Here is an 18,649-nt window from a genome sequence, read left to right on the forward strand (position 1 = left end):
ATTTTTTCTTTCTAATTTTTGTTTGTCTTTTTCGCATCTTTACTTTATTCTTTTTCGTTTCTTTTTCATCGTCGGATTTTCATCTTCTTATACTTTATTTTTTTCATCTACCATTTTTGTTCTTCTTTTTCTTTCAGTTTTCTTCTTCAACTTTGAGTTCTTCATCTCTTTATCATTTTTCTTCTTCACTATTTTGTGTTATCCATCTTGATCTTATCGTTCATGGTCTAGGACTTTTTGTTCATTTTTCCTCATTTTTTTACGTTTCTGTCAACTCTATGTTCTGTTTCAATTTATCTTTTTTCTCTTTTTTTCTACTTCGTTTTTCCCTTTTCCCCTTTTTATGTTTTCTTTTTTGGTTTTTTCCTCTGCGTCCTGCTAGAGTATTTGGCCTCTCTTACATTTTTCCAAAAATAAACAGAATTCAGAAAGCCATATTTAAAAAAAACAAAAAAAAAACAAAAGACTTAAAACCTGTTCATTAGACAATGAAGATGATTTATGATATGTTGACATGGTTTTAATCACGTTAAGTAAGGAAGAATAACTGACAACACAAAACAACAATATATAATCGAGGAACACTACTATTGGTACTATAAAACGAAAAAACAAAAAAAAAAATTGAAAATTAATTTATAAAAAATAAAGACGGTAAACAATACAACGAAAAACTAAACAATGTAGAAACCAAACCACAATTGAGCTTAAGATACATTTAAAAAGTAATATATTTATATATAGATCTCAACTTAAGCTAGGATTTCTCACATCACATGTACATTTTTTTTCCTGATAATCTCGCTCAACAGATAATCCAATTGAAATTATTTTAATATTATCAAAATAATTAAAAATGGCAGAAAAATTGTTATATAAACTACAAAAATAAATAAATTAATTAAGAATATTTAAAAAGATTTTTTTAACGAATAAAGGGGAATTAGTTACCTAGATTGAATGAGAGACCTTATAGCGAAAAATTAACTTCGTATATATTATATATGATATGATTTTAAATGTTTTTTTGATTAAATTCCAATTTTTAAAATTTCGTTATTTTCTATTTTAAATAATTTTTGATTAAATTTCGATTAATATTTTTATTTAATTTACAATTTTTAATAATTTTTAATTAATTTACGATTTTTTTTCTTGATAATCTTGCTCAACAGATAATCCAATTGAAATTATTTTAATATTATCAAAATAATTAAAAGTGGCAGCAAAATTGTTATATAAACTACGAAAATAAATCAATTAAGAAGATTTAAAAAGATTTTATTAACAAATAAAGAGGAATTAATTACCTAAATTGAATGAGAGACCTTATAGCGAAAAATTAACTTCGCATATATTATATATGATATGATTTTAAATGTTTTTTTTATTAAATTCCAATTTTTTAATTTTCGTTATTTTTTATTTTAAATATTTTTGGATTAAATTTCGATTAATATTTTTATTTAATTTACAATTTTTAATAAGTTTTAATTAATTTACGATTTTTTTTCCTGATAATCTCGCTCAATAGATAATCCAATTGAAATTCTTTTAATATTATCATAATAATTAAAAGTGGCAGCAAAATTGTTATATAAACTATGAAAATAAATAAATTAATTAATAATATTTAAAATATTTATTAACGAATAAAGGGGAATTAATTACCTAGATTGAATGAGAGACCTTATAGCGAAAAATTACTTCGCATATATTATATATGATATGATTTTAAGTATTTTTTTGATTAAATTCCAATTTTTAAATTTTTGTTATTTTATATTTTAAATACTTTTTGATTTAATTTCGATTAATATTTTTATTTAATTTACGATTTTTAATAAACTTTTTTTTAATTAATTTACGATTTTTTATAAGTTTTTTATTAAATTTAATTTTTAAAAATATAAGAAAGGGTAAAGGGTAATTAGCCACCTTAAGATTGAATGAGAGAGCTTTAACTCAAAATTTTACTTTGCTTATATGATATATGATGATATTAAGTATTTTATTGATTAAATTCCAATTTTTAAATTTTTGTTATTTTATATTTTAAATATTTTTTGATTTAATTTCGATTAATATTTTTATTTAATTTACGATTTTTAATAAACTTTTTTTTTAATTAATTTACGATTTTTTATAAGTTTTTTATTAAATTTAATTTTTAAAAATATAAGAAGGAGTAAAGGGTAATTAGCCACCTTAAGATTGAATGAGAGAGCTTTAACTTAAAATTTTACTTTGCTTATAATATATATGATCATTTGAAATGTTTGGTTTAATAAACCCAACAATTTTATAAATTACTATTAAGAACCTAAATTATACTATAAATCCAACCAATAATTCTAACCAGACAAAAAGCCAAACATTTAATATGTTTTTAGCAATGCTAGATATTTTTTCCTTTTTTGCCTAGTGAAAGCATTAATTAATAGAACCAACTACAGAGTCGACTCCAAAAATAGAATAAGGCCACCAAAAATATACAGCGAAAACACATTTAAGATGTAGTTTTATGTCGGGTACGGTGATGAAGCCACCGTTGGTCCACTCATCGTGAGATACGACTGAAAACGTTCATCTCTAATTACACTCTTAGCCATTTCACGAGCTATGAATTGGCTTCCAAGACACCAATTTGAGGGGATACCACGCTAAACAGAGCCCACATCCTATACAACTTTCGGATTTAATGCTAATACAAAATCATTTGGCCAAATGATAAACAAAATAGTTTTTAGATTTAGTTTATAATTTAAAATTTTATCTTCTAGAGATTTTATGAAATTAATTATACTTAACTAGATCTTGAACCCGCAAAATCTAAAAAAAAAAAATAATGTATATTGAAATTTTACTCATAAATAAACACAGTGATGATACATAGATGTGAATATCTAAAATTTTTAATAACTATTATTGTAAGAAAATAAACATAAATAACTTTTTAAAGCGTAAAAATATAAAGATGAATGAACTATAAAAAGTATTAACACACAATTTTATTTGGATTAAAACTCTATAATTTATGCACCAATATATAACCAACACAACATAGATATCTGTATAAATGCAAGTATACAATTAAAAATTGAGGAATTGACATTGAGAATAAATTATTCAAAGGTAATCCAAATGCTCTTCAAATTTTTAAAATATGATCAATTAGAAGAAGGTAAACAATGAATAAGAAAATATGAAGTCCAATTATAAGCAACACCAATCTTATTCAGTAGAATTCAATTATTGATAGATTGGTGTTGATTACTGAGAATTTCTCTGAATACTTAAACAATATTGATAGAAATGGTTAGTTATGCAAAAACGATGATACAAAAGTTTATTCTCCAAAATAGTAATTTCATTATCTACAGTTTTTGGACAAAACCATGCATATATTAAAAAATTAGAAAATTTCTAATCTAAAAGAATAATCTTACAAAAATTAATCAGAGAGACATATTCGATGAGAAAGAACATATGAATTTTGTAACAAAGAAGTGAAGTATGAAGCATTTAAAAACGCGAATTGCTGATGGACTGAATCTTATGTTTGGGCTAATTATTGATTTGGCGCAAAATATGAAAATTAAAAAAAAAAATCAATTTATATATAACTGAACATCACATAAAAATAAATTAAAATTAAAATATGAAAATTAAGAGAATAATATTAAGAGATTTTGGTATGTATAACTGAACATCACACAAAAACAAATTAAAATGATTTTATATCTCTACATACCAGTTCTCACGACTGTATTATAAACTTTTACAAATACTGAATTCATTATTTTATATTCGTCTAATAAATTGTCTAAACTTGATTCCGATCAAACCATAAGTATTCTATAAATTTGCTCATGAAATTTAAATTTCTTTTTTTTTTTGTTGAAAAACAAGTTCTTCATTAATATATTTCCAATACAAGTTCTATGATTGATTTGTAATTTTAGTGATTTAATAAGATGACAATAAATTATGCATCTGATTGGGTGTAGCCAAAATTGATGCTTCTTTCATTTCCATCATACAATTTCGCATATTCATCTAATAAACCAGATGTTACATATGCATTTTTTTAATGAAACAATGAATTGTAAATTGAATAATAATTCATAAGAAAAAGAACTATGTTGGCTTTTATGAATTGGGTTATATTTGCCTACATAATTACCAATTTTCCATTCAGGCTAAATAAGTTAGCTTTTGTTTTATATATATATATATATATATATATATATATATATATGAAACGTATGTTGTTGCATCATCCGCTTTATTCATGGCTAACAATCTAGTACACATGTTTTTTTATAATTCCATACCAGTAGCAATTTCTTTCAAGTGAACTTTATCCTATTTCAGTAGTTCTAAATTTTTTGAAGTTCTTCAACATTAAATTAATTTATACATTTTGTTTTTCAAAATTATAAGTTGAGTGCATTTTGAAATTAATATCAATAGAAAAAACATGTCGATTAGAACAAAATAAATAGAACTTCAAAAGACGTTAAAAGAGGCAACTGTTGATAAAAAAAAGTAGTTATGAATAAAAAAGTTATAATTAAAAGACTCAATAATAGAATTTAAAGACACAACCTTTGTTATAAATATATGATAATATGTGTAAGTATTTAACAAAACAGATCGGAAGCTTGAAAGTTAGAGAAACGAAATAAATTAGAAAGAATCGGAGGCCATAGATAGGCACATGTGCAGGATAAAAGCCCTTACCTTGGCCACTGGCTAGTGCATGGCATATTCACATTCATATTGACCTCATACGATCCATATTCTTTTCTAATCTCATATCTCTCTGTCAATTATTCCTCTTTAATATTCATATTAATTGCTAACTATGTACTTATACGTAAACATGGACCGTATGATTCGAGTTGAAGATCCCCATATCCTATATATGGGTCTTTTTTTCTCTATCAGTTTCCTTCTCCAAATAACCCTTGCTTACGGAACAATCAAAAAATTGAATGATACTAATAACTTAGTGTTTTAAAAAATTTTATCGGGATCGTTCATAAATGATAATAAGTCAAACATGGCGTAGAGACACATGGAGCACTCGATTTTACGTAAGTGTACCACACGCTGCAACAAAAGGCGCGTAGAGACGTTATATTAAAAATTAAAAAAAATCCATATTAATCTCCGGCGAGTCTTGCTTTTTACGATAGCTTTTTGAGCATCTCCGGCGGCGTGGTCACCGGCCGTCAACTTCACCATCATCATCATTATATATCAACATGCATCATCATATACATTCATATTATACCATTTTAATTAACTCCGTTGACAATAACGTGTGAGTGTGTGTATATAAATGTAAATCAAGAACTTGTAGCTGCTTAGAAAGAAAGGCAAATGTTTCAAGAGATTGGTTGGATTGATTGATCAAGAAAACGTAATCAAAATGGGATCGTCGTCCAACGGAGGTGTGCCACCTGGTTTTCGGTTTCATCCGACGGACGAAGAGCTTCTCCATTACTACTTGAAGAAGAAAATCTCTTACCAAAAGTTTGAGATGGAAGTTATCAGAGAGGTTGATTTAAATAAGCTTGAGCCTTGGGATTTACAAGGTACTATTTCTACTTATTCGACTCATTTATCAAGAAACTCTCGCAATTCATTGTTTGTTATTAACCTCATTTCAATATCGATTTCACTTATTGTTAATTGGTTTGAGATGAAAACCCATAAATCTTGATAGCTCTTTTCCACTTCTTGATTACTAGATATATACATGGAAATTTATTAGTGATTCAATTCTCTAATTTTGTATGATGTTTTTTTTTTCTATTAGAGAGATGCAAGATAGGGTCAACGCCGCAGAACGAATGGTATTTCTTCAGCCACAAAGACAGGAAATATCCAACAGGTTCAAGGACAAATCGTGCTACTCATGCGGGGTTCTGGAAGGCCACAGGACGTGACAAATGCATAAGAAACTCTTACAAGAAGATAGGAATGAGGAAGACACTTGTGTTCTACAAAGGAAGAGCTCCTCATGGCCAAAAGACTGATTGGATCATGCATGAGTACCGTCTCGAAGACGCTGACGATTCTCAAGGCAACCCTAGTGTATGTCGTTTCTTTGAGCAATCTTTAAAATCATAATATAGATCATTAATGGCACAAATATCCGATTTTCAAATTTTTTTTTCTAAATTGTTTTGAATATGTATATTAAATTCTATAAAATTCTTTATACAAAATTTTGATATATACAGTAATTCCTTATACAAAATTTTGACAGAGAATTTTCACAGAGCATTTTAAGTAGTTTGTGACTGTTTATCATGATGCGTTAAATTCAGTAGGTTGGTTAGGGTCTACTTTATTGAATCTGTTTTGTGCATTATACTATATGATCTTGTAGGAAGATGGATGGGTGGTTTGTAGGGTGTTCATGAAGAAAAATTTGTTCAAGGTAGTGAATGAAGGTGGCTCAAGCATTAACTCAACAGACCAATACAACCATGATGCGTCCAACAACAGCAACACGCTCCAAGCTCGTAGCTTTATGCACAGAGACAGCCCTTACCAGCTAGTACGCAACCATGGAGCCACAACATTTGAACTGAACAAGCCTGACCTTTCTCTTCATCAATACCCACCAATCTTCCATAAGCCACCTTCTCTTGGATTTGACTACACTTCAGGACTTCAAAGGGACTGTGAAAGTGCGGCTAGTGAAGGGTTACGGTACCAGCAAGCGTGCGAGCCAGGTTTAGAGGTTGGCACGTGCGAGACAGAGGCTAGTCATAACCATCAACAAGGTTTAGGTGAATGGTCAATGATGGATCATAGGCTTGTGACTTGTCATTTGGGAAATGAAGATTCCTCTAGAGGGATTAGGTTTGAGGATGGTAACAACAATTCTTCTTCTGTTTCCCAGCCAATTCCTGCGTCGAACCAGCTTTCTTTGCGCAGTGAGATGGATTTCTGGGGTTATTCTAAATAGATGTTTATAATATCTAATGACTATTCAAGTCTTGGTGGTGTGTGTGTGTGTGTGTTCTTGATTACATTTTTAATTTTTAGTTCATTTATGGTTGGAAGCAAATTGCTTCACAAAACCCAAATATATTGCCACTATGGGAATGAATAAGAACAGGTTTGATTAGTTTAATGTATTCATCATGTATTGTTATTCTCATTTGCCTCGCACGAACCTAAGCATGTATAAATATTTTTTTTAACAATATGCATTATGTGTTTTGGTGGTGACAACACTTAGCATCAGTATTAGATTACATGTCTTTGTGGATTGCTTTCATGATGACAAGTCGAAAACAACAAAATCAGCGGCTAGAAATGGTTATAAAATTTGCTAGAGTGATGTAAATTATTGCTCAATAATATTGATTTTTTGTGCACTTTTTCCCCCCTTACATATATAAAACCAAAGGATAGCTATATATTTAACCGCATACGCAAACGCACTGTTAGATGACTATCCTTAGAAGCATAATAAAGCAGCACCATTGGAAATATATCAAGAAGATGCAGATGGAAGTTTTTTTCACAATGTCAATAGAAATTCTCATCAAACAAAGTGTACAAAGCATCTTCTCGAAGCTCTTTTGAAACTAGAAAACGGCTTAGAGAGTGGGAGCTCTCTCGGCGGTTCCAGCGATGACGGTAAGCAAATTGTTTCCAAAAGGATCACTTAGATGCTTTGAAAGGTTCTCAACGGGACCTTCTCCGGTAACGTAAGCTTGGATGAAGAAACCAAGCATCGCAAACATGGCTAATCTCCCGTTCTTGATCTCTTTAACCTTGAGAAGAGCTCCTTGTTCAGGGTCCTTAGCAAGTCCCAGAGGATCAAATGGACCTCCTGGGTGAAGCTTGTCTTCGAAATCCTGCCCAAATTTTTTGCATTTCCAAGTTTAGTTGTGTTCCCCGTGAGGAATTCGAATGAGTAATAGCTTAAAATGTAGAGTAAATTTACCAATCCGTTGGTGATTCTGTAGTACTCGGCTCCACCGAGGAGAACAACTTCAGCAACTACGGCGAGAACAAGGTTGATTGGGATGTTCTTGCCGAAATAGTTCAATGTGTTTCCATCAAGAAGCAGAGCACCAGTCTGCATCGTCATTCCAATAAAACCCATCAAAATCATAAGTTCTTGCTTTGCTATATATAATCTGAAGTCAATTGAAGATTCAAGAAAGATGAGAATTAGTATAAAGAACCTTAAACCAGACAGCTTCAGGGCCACAGTTAGCACCGTATTTGTTTAAGGCTTCAGGGATGATGAAACCAGCTGCTCCCAACATAGCCCATCTCGCGTGGATCAATTCAAAGGCTTGGTATCTAGCAACCACATTCATTACACAACCAGTCTTAATGACATTGACAAATTTGAGAGATAAGAGATGGAACTAACGAAACAGGTATTAGAGCAGAGAATCTGCTTACTTAGCAAAGTTCTCAGGCTTCTTTCCAAGTCCAAATGGGTCATAGCCATAGCTGCAATTCAGATTTGATACCAATAAATCCTAAGTACCAAAGCCAAAGCAAGCATAGAAAGAGAGACATGAAGAAGTATCTTACTCTCCAGCAACTTCACCGTTTAAGTACTCTGGGATCTCTGATCTGTCCAAAAGACCATCCGGCAAGAATATTCTCCTGTCAGGACCTGAATTGCAAACACATTCATGATCAGGGAGGCGTATTGATAGAAAGCAAAGGAAACAATACGATGTTGAAAGGGAAGTAGAGGACACATACCGTACCACTTGGCGAGCTCGTCGTTCGCAACAGAGACGGTCTTCTTAGGAGGAGGAGCTGGCTTTTTCTTGGAGAACAGAGCAACTGTCTTGAACGTAGCCGGGCTTGATGCCAATGGAGCAGACGATCTTGACACTGCCCTGAAGTTAAGGGGCGTACCAAGCATTTCCGACACACCCAAAGACGCCATCTTTTTTAGCCCCAAAGTTTCAAGCTTTTTTACTCTGTATCAAGACTAAGAGGAGAAGCTAGGTGAAAGGAAGGAAGAGACGAAAACTGCTTCTATAAGGTGGAGAGTGAGATTCGTTCAGGCTTTTGATTGGTCCAATTTGGGAATGTGAAATATGATTCTGTTCTCTGATTGGCTGTGGTTGCTGATGTGGCTCATAGATTGGTTTTTGTTGGATAATCTATTTTATCCATATCCTCTGTTTCTCTTTTGTGTGGCCATGCTTTTACCTATACACTGCAAGACTGTACACAAGATTCTCAAAACACATGAAAATCTCAACTGTTGAATGTCATCCACAGGTCTTTTACTTAGTAGGGCTTTCAGTAAATTTCTCAGCACACTAGTCTGCTTATTACCGTATCGTGGACTCGCATTCAGTCGCGCAAAATAACGCGCAAAGTCAACAGTTAGATATCCAAATTGGATCAACAACAATGGCTGCTTCTGCAAAATTGGGTTATGCCTGCTCATTATCGTAAGAAAACGCTCAAACTCAATGGCGTTTGGGGAGTTAAGTTGAGCCATTAGCATCACTAGAATGATCAATATAAACTACTTGAATCCGTCTTTGTACCATATCCAAATCGTACAATAACGAATGCGATTCACACATTCCGGATTGAAGAACAAGGCAATACTAACATTTACTTGAAAGGAACTAATCCAAAGCTGCAACAAGACAAGTATCTAAGCTAAAAGATGCAGACTTGCAGAGTTTTTTTTTTTTAATTTACAATCTTCTCCACTTGTCGATTTCTTTTGAAGTGGCTTTCACAAGTTTCTTGGTGTGGACAACGAGTTCATCAATCAGAGAATCAACTTCATCTCTGTCAATAGCCAAAAGAAAAAAATGATCTTTTTCAGTTCTAACACAAACATTACTTGTTTTGTCACAAATAGAGTCAACACTAGAATCTAATTACTCACAAAGATGGTTTTCCAACGTTGTAATAAGAGCGAGAGTGATCATAAGCAGCTCCTCTTCCGACGCCATACCCAAATCCAACACCGATTCCACAACCAGCTCCGAATCCGAGACCAAACTGTAATCCAGGAACTCCTGGTCCGAATCCTACACCTGATTTCCATCGATCTCTTAGTCAAGTTAACTAACACTTTTCTAACTATCTAAAGATAGTTTTTTGAGCGATTTCGCAAGTCTAAGTTAGTCAAAATTGGGACAAAAATACCTCCGATAAGACCGGCGCCGAAACCAAATCCACAACCGACACCGAGTCCTAAAGCGGGACCAACTTTTCCGACGTCTTTGATCCTCACCTGAGGAAGTTTCCACAGTAATCCCTTGTCATCGTCTCCGATGCTTCTCCTTCGATTGCTCATCGTCTTTCTCTCTCTCTCTCTCCCTCTCTGTCCCCGTGGACTTCGTTAGTACATACTTGGAATAAGCCTATATTGATCAGGCCCACTGTTATTAGCAGAGGCCCAATGATTTTTTTTTTTCTTTAACAACTTTTATATTAAATTAAACTATATATAGATGATACAAATAGTTCATTAACCATATAAGTGGACAATAGAAAACATTAAAAGATAATAGAAAACATTAAAAGATGAAGAATTTTGTAGTGCTCTTTTTGATAACACATCCGCTGCTTGATTGATTATGTTCTCTGTTGACATGATCGATAGAACAAAGTGGGAGCATCATGATCCATCATCTGATATCAATTAATATAGTGCTAATTTCTGTATTTTTACCATCTGAATTAATTAACCGAACTAGCTGATGCGTGTCAACTGAATGAGGGAACAAGTTTTATCCTTAACAAAAAGAAATAAAAGCTACAAGTGCACAACTAATCAGTTGTAGTATTTAGGGATCGAATCCACAGAGATTTGTGTGTCTGGTATTCTTCTACGGTTTCTAACTTTATGTCTAGACTATATTGGTTTTAGAGGTTGGTTGTTTTTCACGGATTAAACTAAAACAAAAAAAAGCAAATATATTCTACCCTAGAAAACAAGTAGAAAAATCGAATGCGAAGCAAGTAAAGCAAGCAAAATATCGAACTAAAGCAATTTAAATGCAGATCTGAATAAGCAAGTGAAAATCGATTAGTTTGTAAACTATGGCTAAAAAAGCTGAGCTTTCGGGAACTCTACAGGGATCATAATCGGTTTTGACACTAGGGTAGATAGATTGGGATTGACGGATATCGATATATAGGGTTCTAGAGCTAGAGTATGGCGGTATGACTACGTCACTGTCGTGATCATAACCAACTGTTTCTCGCAACACTGACCAGTAGGTTTCCACTCTGGCCCTGGAATGGAGAGAACACAAGAGCTGCACAAGACTCGTCAATACTCACGATCTCGCCGCAGGTAGGTTTCCACTCCTACGGAAAAATCGCATGTTCATTCTAGGACTGATACTTAATGAAAAATTTCCCAACACTAACTATCTAGATCAGATACTAGGTGATCAATCAAGCATACATGCAATAAGAACGAGAATAAACAGAGAACAAAGTTGAAATCCCAGATCTATAAACCTAGATGTCTTAATCGATTATGAGAGCCCCTTTCGGGAACCCTAAGCCCAACTCGAGATCTACTCAGACATGGCTGAGGTCAACATCATCATTGGTTTTAATAAAAGTATTCAAAAACAGTAAATAAAAGAGATGAAAGAAAGCTTCTCTATTGAAGAACTCGGACTTGAACAATCTTCTACAAAAATCGCATAAAACGGCTAAAAGAAAAGGGTTTCTGTAAAGTATGAAGGGTGGTGTCTAAAAACGACCTAAATGACAAGTACTTTTAGTCTTCAATACTCCATGGTCTCTAGGGTTCCGGAATTGAGGCTGAGAATGACTTTGGGCTTCAGAAATATGGGCTTTAGTTCGGAGTTGGCCGACCGCGGTCAGGGATGACGTGACCGCGGGAAATAGGTGGCTGGCCGCGGTCGGGAGGCTTGTGACCGCGGGGAATGGGCTGGTGACCGCGGTAGCGTGACTTACTGGCCGTCTTCAAGTGGCTCCAGGGCTAATGGAATATCTTGAGATCCAACCGTTGGAATGTCTCCAAACCAAGTGCATTTGAAAGCTGGTTGATTCTTCTATATGTTGTCCTATTTTGAGGGTGATCAGACGGTGAAAAGATCTTCGTCTCTCCATGAGAGTTCTGACGGTCTGCAATTATCCAAAAGAGTCTTTTTGTTCTAATTTGTGCCTCTTTATCCCAAATGACCTAAAAAGTCTTTTAAAATCCAAAAACATAGAAATCCTTTAAAAACCTTTGAAAATAAAGTAAAAACACTTGTAAAAGACATTAAAGTGATCCATAAAAATAGTCAAAATCCGGTGTTATCACTAGCTCTTTATTATCACTTTCAAATCAAACATTCCACCAGCCTTGTATCCAGATGGACTAAACTATATGTAAAAATCTAACTGCTTCAGCTTGTAGAGGACTTTGTACCTGCAGTAATCGCCCATTACCTGATAGAACATGTTTGTCTTCATGATCCCGTAAAATCCAGCCTATTCCAGTTGTATCCCCTGTTAAGATATGAGAACTGTCAAAATTATATTTGAGTCATCTTTGTGGTGGAGGTTGCCATTGTGAAGAACAGGTTAATGAATCATCCTCAACATTTCTTCCATAGAAATCTCATATCTTGTTACTGCACTTCATTCCTTTGCTCCTTGCAAGCCACGATCAGCATCTTCCTTGGGGTGAGCAGATCTTTTTTTTTGGAATATAAACTCATTCTTTGATTTCTAAATATTCTAAACTGTCCAAAATGGTAATACTCTATCCTCCATAAGCAGAGTTTTTGTTTTTGCTATTGCGATGATTCATTCAATATTTTCTTCAAGAATTATCGATGGATTTTCAAACGCTTGTATGTTAGAACATCGCCAAATCGCATGTGCATGAGGACACTAAAACAGGATATGGTTTTCATCTGCAAGACAACATCACTGACAAATTGGATTTACATTAACACCACGAATACGTAATCGTTCTGAGGTAGGTAGAGCTTCCGATAATGCACGCCATAAGAAATGCTGAATCTTTGGTAGTATCTTCAGCTTCCATATTTTCATCTTAAGATCAACTGACCCTTGAGGAGGTTCAATGATTTCATCTCTTACCGCTTCATGAGTTGCAAACCAATATCCGGATTTTACCGAGTAAGATGTGTCTTTAGAATACAGCCAAATATACTTATCTGTGGATGCAAATTTGGATAGAACAATTCTTTTGACAATTGTAACATCTTCCACACATAAGATATTCTGTAACTTTGTTTTATCACATGCACGTTTTCCAGACACCCATAAATCAGCAATTGTTAAATTGGCATCAATATTAAATCCTCTTGCTGCTCCTGGTGATGATGCAGGAATACATCAATCAGACGCCACTTTAGTATCTTTCCCATTACCAATCTGAAATCTTAGACCTTGTTGGAAGGTCTTTACCGGCTTGGACTGATCTCCAACCAAATGAAGGCTGCACACCACACGTTGATTCTAAAAACATCAACATGTTATGGTACCTTCCTTTGTATATCCGAGCAATTAATGAATTAGGCTTTTTAAGGATTCTACATGCTTGTTTATCAAGAAGCGCCCTGTTAAACTGAAACAAATCTCTGAAGCCTAATCCTCCAGTTTTTGGAAGTGACATACGTTTCCAGGCTACCCACGATATCTTCCTTGAATTATGCTCTTTTCTCCACTAGAATTCTTTTAACATACTATTAATCTCATCACAAAATATTTTTGGAATTTGAAAACAATTCATGGAATAGATAAGCGATGCTTGCAGAACATATTTGATTAGAACCTCTTTTCCAGCAGAAGAAAGAAACTGATGATACCACCCATTTAACTTTTCTTTTATTCGTTTTAAAACAAGTCAAATGCCTTTGTTTTGCTTCGACCAAATTGTTCCAGCAACCCCAGATATTTTCCTCCCTCACCAACACTTTGAATCCCTAGCAATCCATGTATCATATCATGTTGTCTTTGTGCTATTCTTGTACCAAAAATGATGGAAGACTTGTCGTAGTTTACTTGTTGGCCTGAAATGTTTTATATCTTCCAATAATTTCTGCCATTACCTCACAATCTGTTCTTGTTTCTCGACAGAAGAAGAGAGAATCGTCGGCAAACAATAAGTGAGATACTGTTGGAAAATGTGAAGCGAGCTTCATACCCTGAAAACTGCGATTTCTCTCTGCAATAGTTAGCATTTGGCTCATCACCTCAGCACAAAGGAGAAAAATATAAGGAGATAATGGGTATCCTTGTCTGATACCCTGTGATGGTTTAATATTACCATAAGCATTCCCATTGATCAAGACCGAAAACGAAACAGATTTAACACAACTCATAACCCATTCAATCCGTTTGTCACAGAAATCCATCCTTGTCATTCACGAAAAGTTTCTAGAAAGGTTACTTATTTGTTGCTATTGTCTTATCGTGCATCATACATAATAACTTGTAATAGACTCCTTAAATATATATGCATCATTTATATTTTTATATATATATTACTCTTTTCATACACTGTTGTATTTTTTTTAATGATGCAAACACAGTAGTTTTCAATACAATCCATCACAAGAAAAAATGGAAAAACTACAAATTAAAGACATACGAGATTAGTTTAAATGTATTTTTGTATATGATGTGTCAGAAAGAGGAGGGATAAAGAATCCATGCCCGGCCAGATTTGGGTGTGAAGTGCTTAAACCTACCATAAAACATTACTAGTATAAGTATGACTTTCCCAGCGGGACTCCACCGTCCCACGAACCCATAACTCGCGTCTTCGCAGCCACCGTCACTCACATTCAAGCGCCGTTTGCAGCTGTACCCGGTCGTGAACCCGACGTTTCCATATGCACTGCCGTTACAATATTGAATTAATTAGTAATATGTATTGTTTTCATGGAAAAAACTAAACTTAAGTAATAAGGTATAAAAGTACAGTTCATATCTTTCATAAGGACATAACCTTTTCTTATTTGATCTAATCCAAAAATATGATGGAACCTAAGATCCAAAACTTTTCACTACTATTGATATGAATGTTAATTATTAAGGAATAAATAAAGAAGCTTAACCAGCCGAAAGACATACTTTTTTGCTAAAAAAATGAATAAAAAGGTAAATCTAGTAATGGATCGAACTAATGATAATAACAGAGAAAAGATTAGGATCGAGTGAACCAGATTTGAATCTGCTGTAGTTGGATATAGTCACTTATATATTAATCTTTCACTTACTAGAGTTACATGATTTACAAGAAGGAAAAAAATAGATACGTATGGTGAATAACTCTGAATTCTGAAAGCTTGGACAAATTGTAAGGATTAATGAAATTCTTAATTCAAATATCATTTTAATCTCTCTAGAGGAGTTTTCAATCCGTTTATTTTCCTACGCTAATTTTTTTCATTTCTAAACTATGTTAACAAGTTACAACTGGTACACAATATCTTCTCACATAACAATATTTTACACACCTTCAATATGTTTAGGTCACCTAGTTTATTAGAAGGTAAACTTAATGCCCTATCTCACCTAGATAGATTGATGTCCAATATTCTTAGAAAATTTTGAAAGTTTTTCGTGGTCTATGTAAAAGCATATTGAACGTGTGTAAGTTTAAAAATTTTAAAAGATATATGTAAAAGCACACCTGATAACTTCGAGAGTGATATTAAGGACGTTGAAGTTGAGTGGATCTCGTCGTAGTTTTTCCCTTTCGCTGATGGAAATGAGAACGATGCATACTACCAAAAAGGAAAGTTGTGACACGAAAAGCCCACTCTTTTTCCTTTTCTTTCCATTTTCGGAATCATCCTCTCCTTTCTCATTCGTTTCTTCCGTAAACGGCATAAACAATGTGTACGGAGGAAGATACCTTGTCAACACAATTATATTTACTTATCAGAATTATTCCTATAGATAAAAGAGAAATAATGCTTTGTGAACATGGTGAGTTGGAGTCGAAGAGACACCCCACTATCTTCAAAGGGCATATTCTGATTCACTGAATCCAAAAAAAAAATATTCTCTGCCAGACTGCTAGGAATATATATAATAGAACATAAAAATATGAAAAAAATACATTTTAAACTTAGATAAGACCCGAACATTCAGTAATCATCATCATTCATCGCCATCCAGATTTGAATATACATATATGTATATATGTATAACAATTAAAATTATTGAGATACTTCTCTATGTTTTGGAGGAAGACGATTTGTGATTTCTACGATGATTTTTTTTTTCAATTTAGGCTAAACGATGACTTTTAAAACATGAGCACCATTAAATGTAAATTCTGTTATCATTGAAGCTATTAAGATATTTAGAACATCACACTATCATTCGAGTTAAATCATTATAGTATTTATAACAATTTTGTGGAGAAATTAAGTTTTTTTTCATGAACACTGCAAAAATTTTACGTAAAATATATTTTTGTTTTAGAACATGCTCTTTGAAAAGTTTTGGACGCCGTACATGCATAGATGCGTATGTCAACTTCCACATGTGTGAAAGTATGTCGACATAAATGTACGTACGTTTCGACCGGACAAAAGTTTAAATATTTTGAGTCCACGTGAACGCAAGAAATAAAAGAGGAGAGAGAGAGAGAGAGAGAGAGAGAGAGAGAGAGAGAGAGAGAGAGAGAGAGAGAGAGAGAGAGAGAGAGAGAATTGAAGAACTCACATCATGAGGATGAAGAGTATCAAGATAGTTGGGGAAAGTGTGGAGACGTCGAGAATTGTTTCTCCGGTGTGTCTCGAGTTCACCACTTGAAACAACGATCCAACGAACTTCTCGTACCAATTCATTCCTTCAAGAGACTCCGAGCTCCATTCATAGACGCAGAAGAAAATAAGTTGTATCGTCAAAAAACCTAACACCGTCAATCCAAGAAGAACACAACGACGAACGGAGAGTAGATGATAGTATCCCATCTTCTTGTAGTTGTTGAGAATATAACCAAACTCGTCGTACTTTGTGATCTTATCAAGTCCCGAAACGAGAAACAATAAAAAGCAAGGGAACAAAGTGTTTCCCATCAATGCTTGAGGGATAAGGAGCCAGAGAAGGCCCGAGTTCTTGCGGAAGATGATCATGTTCTCATTCGTGGGGACAAATCCACAGTTTCCGAACGTGGAGACAGCTGTGAAGACCGAGAAGGTGAGAGGTGAGATTTCCTTGGAACTAAGAACATCTCCCGCCGTTTTAACAAAGTTCACGTATACAAGAACCAACACGGAGCCAGCTATGTTGGTTACAAGATGATAACCAAGAACCACTGAGTACAAGCACTTCGATGCCCTCTCATTGATCTGGCTTGGATCCACACGATGATCAGTAACGTTTTCGAGGTCAATACGGCGATCTTCTATCGGACTATCCAAGTCGAAAGAGCCCATAAGGTGTCTAATATTCTTGTTATGAGGGAGGACAAATTTGGTGAAATGGGAGAAGTAGAGTGTGAGGAATGAAGTAAAGACCTCGCCGCCGAGCAACATGAGGATAGTGAGGAAGATAAGATGGGTGTTGGAGAAGACTTCCATGTCGATGGTGGACATGGAGGAGACGGTGATGGCGGAGACAGAAGTGAAGAAGAGGTCCAAGTCATGAGGACGTGACGTGGTTCTTGGCTTCGAGATCTTGAGGGCCAAGAACCCTAAAAAGGAGAAGGACAAGAAGTATACGAAGTAGAGGCAGAGGACGGAAGGATTTTTAGCAAGTTGCAAACGGAATTTAGCTAATTTTGCCCCAACTCTCTCCATTTTTTTTTTTTTTGTTGGGTCTGTCTAAGCATTATTCTCGGCCATAACATGTTCATATATTACACGCACATGGACATTTTGAGCTATCTATGCAATAAAACTTTTATAAATTAATATTCCTAAAAATATAAATACAATAAAATAATTAATTTGCTGATTTTTAATTGAACCAGTATAAAAAAATTAACAACATTTGTTATTAAATTTTTTTTTTTTTAGAAACTCCTTATATTGCTTCAATGATATTATAGATGAAAATTTATACAAACTTAGGCATATATAACTAAGATCATCTATTAAGTTGAAATATCATTAAATTTCATCTCTAATTTTACTTATTACATCAAAATTTGTTGTTTTATCTTCTCAATCTGTATCTAAAACATGTTAAAAGGTTTAATATTTGGTTTTTGGGTACAAATTACAAATAAGTGCTTCCAAATCTATTGTAGTATAATCTTTAACTTCATCATCAAAAGTAATACAAATTATTCATCATTTCTTCAAAATTTTGAACTTGTATATATGTACTTTTCACCTGGATTCATTGTGATAGCCAAGATTATTGAATGAATCATAACTTCAAGTTTGTGCATATCATTTTTCACTAGTAGGTTCATAAAATTTCCTTGATATAACGTTGTTTTGGATTATTTTAGACGATTATGCATTAAAACAACCACTATCTCTCTTAAAATTAATATTTCAATTTACTGATTAATTAGTATCTTGAAAAATTATTGATTTTAGAGGTTTTACTGTAAATGATTGCAATTAGTAATTCTAGGAATACATTTCTACAACTAAGCAAACTGATAAAATGTAAAGCAAAATATTACGTACTA

At 33.5% G+C, this 18,649-nt stretch overlaps 4 protein-coding genes across 4 annotated transcripts; 1 reads left to right on the forward strand and 3 right to left on the reverse strand.

Moving 5' to 3' along the window:
- Window positions 1–5,440: 5,440 nt before the first annotated feature.
- On the forward strand, window positions 5,441–6,991 carry LOC18014387 (protein BEARSKIN2). Its single transcript, XM_006397010.1, has 3 exons — window positions 5,441–5,606; window positions 5,831–6,108; window positions 6,407–6,991. The coding sequence occupies exons 1-3, from the start codon at window positions 5,441–5,443 to the stop codon at window positions 6,989–6,991; spliced, it is 1,029 nt and encodes a 342-aa protein (XP_006397073.1).
- A 387-nt stretch (window positions 6,992–7,378) lies between these two features.
- On the reverse strand, window positions 7,379–9,086 carry LOC18014388 (chlorophyll a-b binding protein CP26, chloroplastic). Its single transcript, XM_006397012.2, has 6 exons — window positions 8,764–9,086; window positions 8,587–8,671; window positions 8,452–8,502; window positions 8,226–8,346; window positions 7,982–8,116; window positions 7,379–7,892 (listed from the first exon to the last, which is right to left on the reverse strand). The coding sequence occupies exons 1-6, from the start codon at window positions 8,951–8,953 to the stop codon at window positions 7,632–7,634; spliced, it is 843 nt and encodes a 280-aa protein (XP_006397075.1). The 5' UTR covers window positions 8,954–9,086; the 3' UTR covers window positions 7,379–7,631.
- Window positions 9,087–9,525: 439 nt separating this feature from the next.
- LOC18014389 (keratin-associated protein 6-2) lies at window positions 9,526–10,399 on the reverse strand. Its single transcript, XM_006397013.2, has 3 exons — window positions 10,186–10,399; window positions 9,923–10,073; window positions 9,526–9,822 (listed from the first exon to the last, which is right to left on the reverse strand). The coding sequence occupies exons 1-3, from the start codon at window positions 10,334–10,336 to the stop codon at window positions 9,726–9,728; spliced, it is 399 nt and encodes a 132-aa protein (XP_006397076.1). The 5' UTR covers window positions 10,337–10,399; the 3' UTR covers window positions 9,526–9,725.
- Window positions 10,400–14,648: 4,249 nt separating this feature from the next.
- Window positions 14,649–17,805, reverse strand: LOC18014706 (sodium transporter HKT1). The gene is made up of 3 exons (XM_006397014.2): window positions 16,726–17,805; window positions 15,683–15,907; window positions 14,649–14,884 (listed from the first exon to the last, which is right to left on the reverse strand). Exons 1-3 carry the CDS (start codon window positions 17,802–17,804, stop codon window positions 14,671–14,673), a joined length of 1,518 nt encoding a protein of 505 aa, XP_006397077.1. The 5' UTR covers window position 17,805; the 3' UTR covers window positions 14,649–14,670.
- Window positions 17,806–18,649: the final 844 nt, after the last annotated feature.

The sequence above is a fragment of the Eutrema salsugineum genome, unplaced genomic scaffold (genome assembly GCF_000478725.1).
Source record: "Eutrema salsugineum unplaced genomic scaffold, Eutsalg1_0 scaffold_3, whole genome shotgun sequence".
NCBI lineage: Eukaryota > Viridiplantae > Streptophyta > Magnoliopsida > Brassicales > Brassicaceae > Eutrema > Eutrema salsugineum.

What these genes read in the sequence shown, in the direction of transcription:
- LOC18014387 (XM_006397010.1), top strand. Translation starts at nt 5,441, where the DNA reads ATGGGATCGTCGTCCAACGGAGGTGTGCCACCTGGTTTTCGGTTTCAT. An exon ending in TGAGCCTTGGGATTTACAAG is followed by an intron (nt 5,607 to 5,830) that starts GTACTATTTCTA and finishes TTTTTCTATTAG; the next exon opens with AGAGATGCAAGATAGGGTCA. An exon ending in ATTCTCAAGGCAACCCTAGT is followed by an intron (nt 6,109 to 6,406) that starts GTATGTCGTTTC and finishes ATGATCTTGTAG; the next exon opens with GAAGATGGATGGGTGGTTTG.
- LOC18014388 (XM_006397012.2), bottom strand. Translation starts at nt 8,953, where the DNA reads ATGGCGTCTTTGGGTGTGTCGGAAATGCTTGGTACGCCCCTTAACTTC. An exon ending in AACGGTGAAGTTGCTGGAGA is followed by an intron (nt 8,503 to 8,586) that starts GTAAGATACTTC and finishes TCTGAATTGCAG; the next exon opens with CTATGGCTATGACCCATTTG. An exon ending in CTGAAGCTGTCTGGTTTAAG is followed by an intron (nt 8,117 to 8,225) that starts GTTCTTTATACT and finishes ATGACGATGCAG; the next exon opens with ACTGGTGCTCTGCTTCTTGA.
- LOC18014389 (XM_006397013.2), bottom strand. Translation starts at nt 10,336, where the DNA reads ATGAGCAATCGAAGGAGAAGCATCGGAGACGATGACAAGGGATTACTG. An exon ending in CGGCGCCGGTCTTATCGGAG is followed by an intron (nt 10,074 to 10,185) that starts GTATTTTTGTCC and finishes GATGGAAATCAG; the next exon opens with GTGTAGGATTCGGACCAGGA. An exon ending in AACGTTGGAAAACCATCTTT is followed by an intron (nt 9,823 to 9,922) that starts GTGAGTAATTAG and finishes GGCTATTGACAG; the next exon opens with AGATGAAGTTGATTCTCTGA.
- LOC18014706 (XM_006397014.2), bottom strand. Translation starts at nt 17,804, where the DNA reads ATGGAGAGAGTTGGGGCAAAATTAGCTAAATTCCGTTTGCAACTTGCT. An exon ending in ATACTCTTCATCCTCATGAT is followed by an intron (nt 15,908 to 16,725) that starts GTGAGTTCTTCA and finishes TGTGTTGACAAG; the next exon opens with GTATCTTCCTCCGTACACAT. An exon ending in ATCACTCTCGAAGTTATCAG is followed by an intron (nt 14,885 to 15,682) that starts GTGTGCTTTTAC and finishes TTGTAACGGCAG; the next exon opens with TGCATATGGAAACGTCGGGT.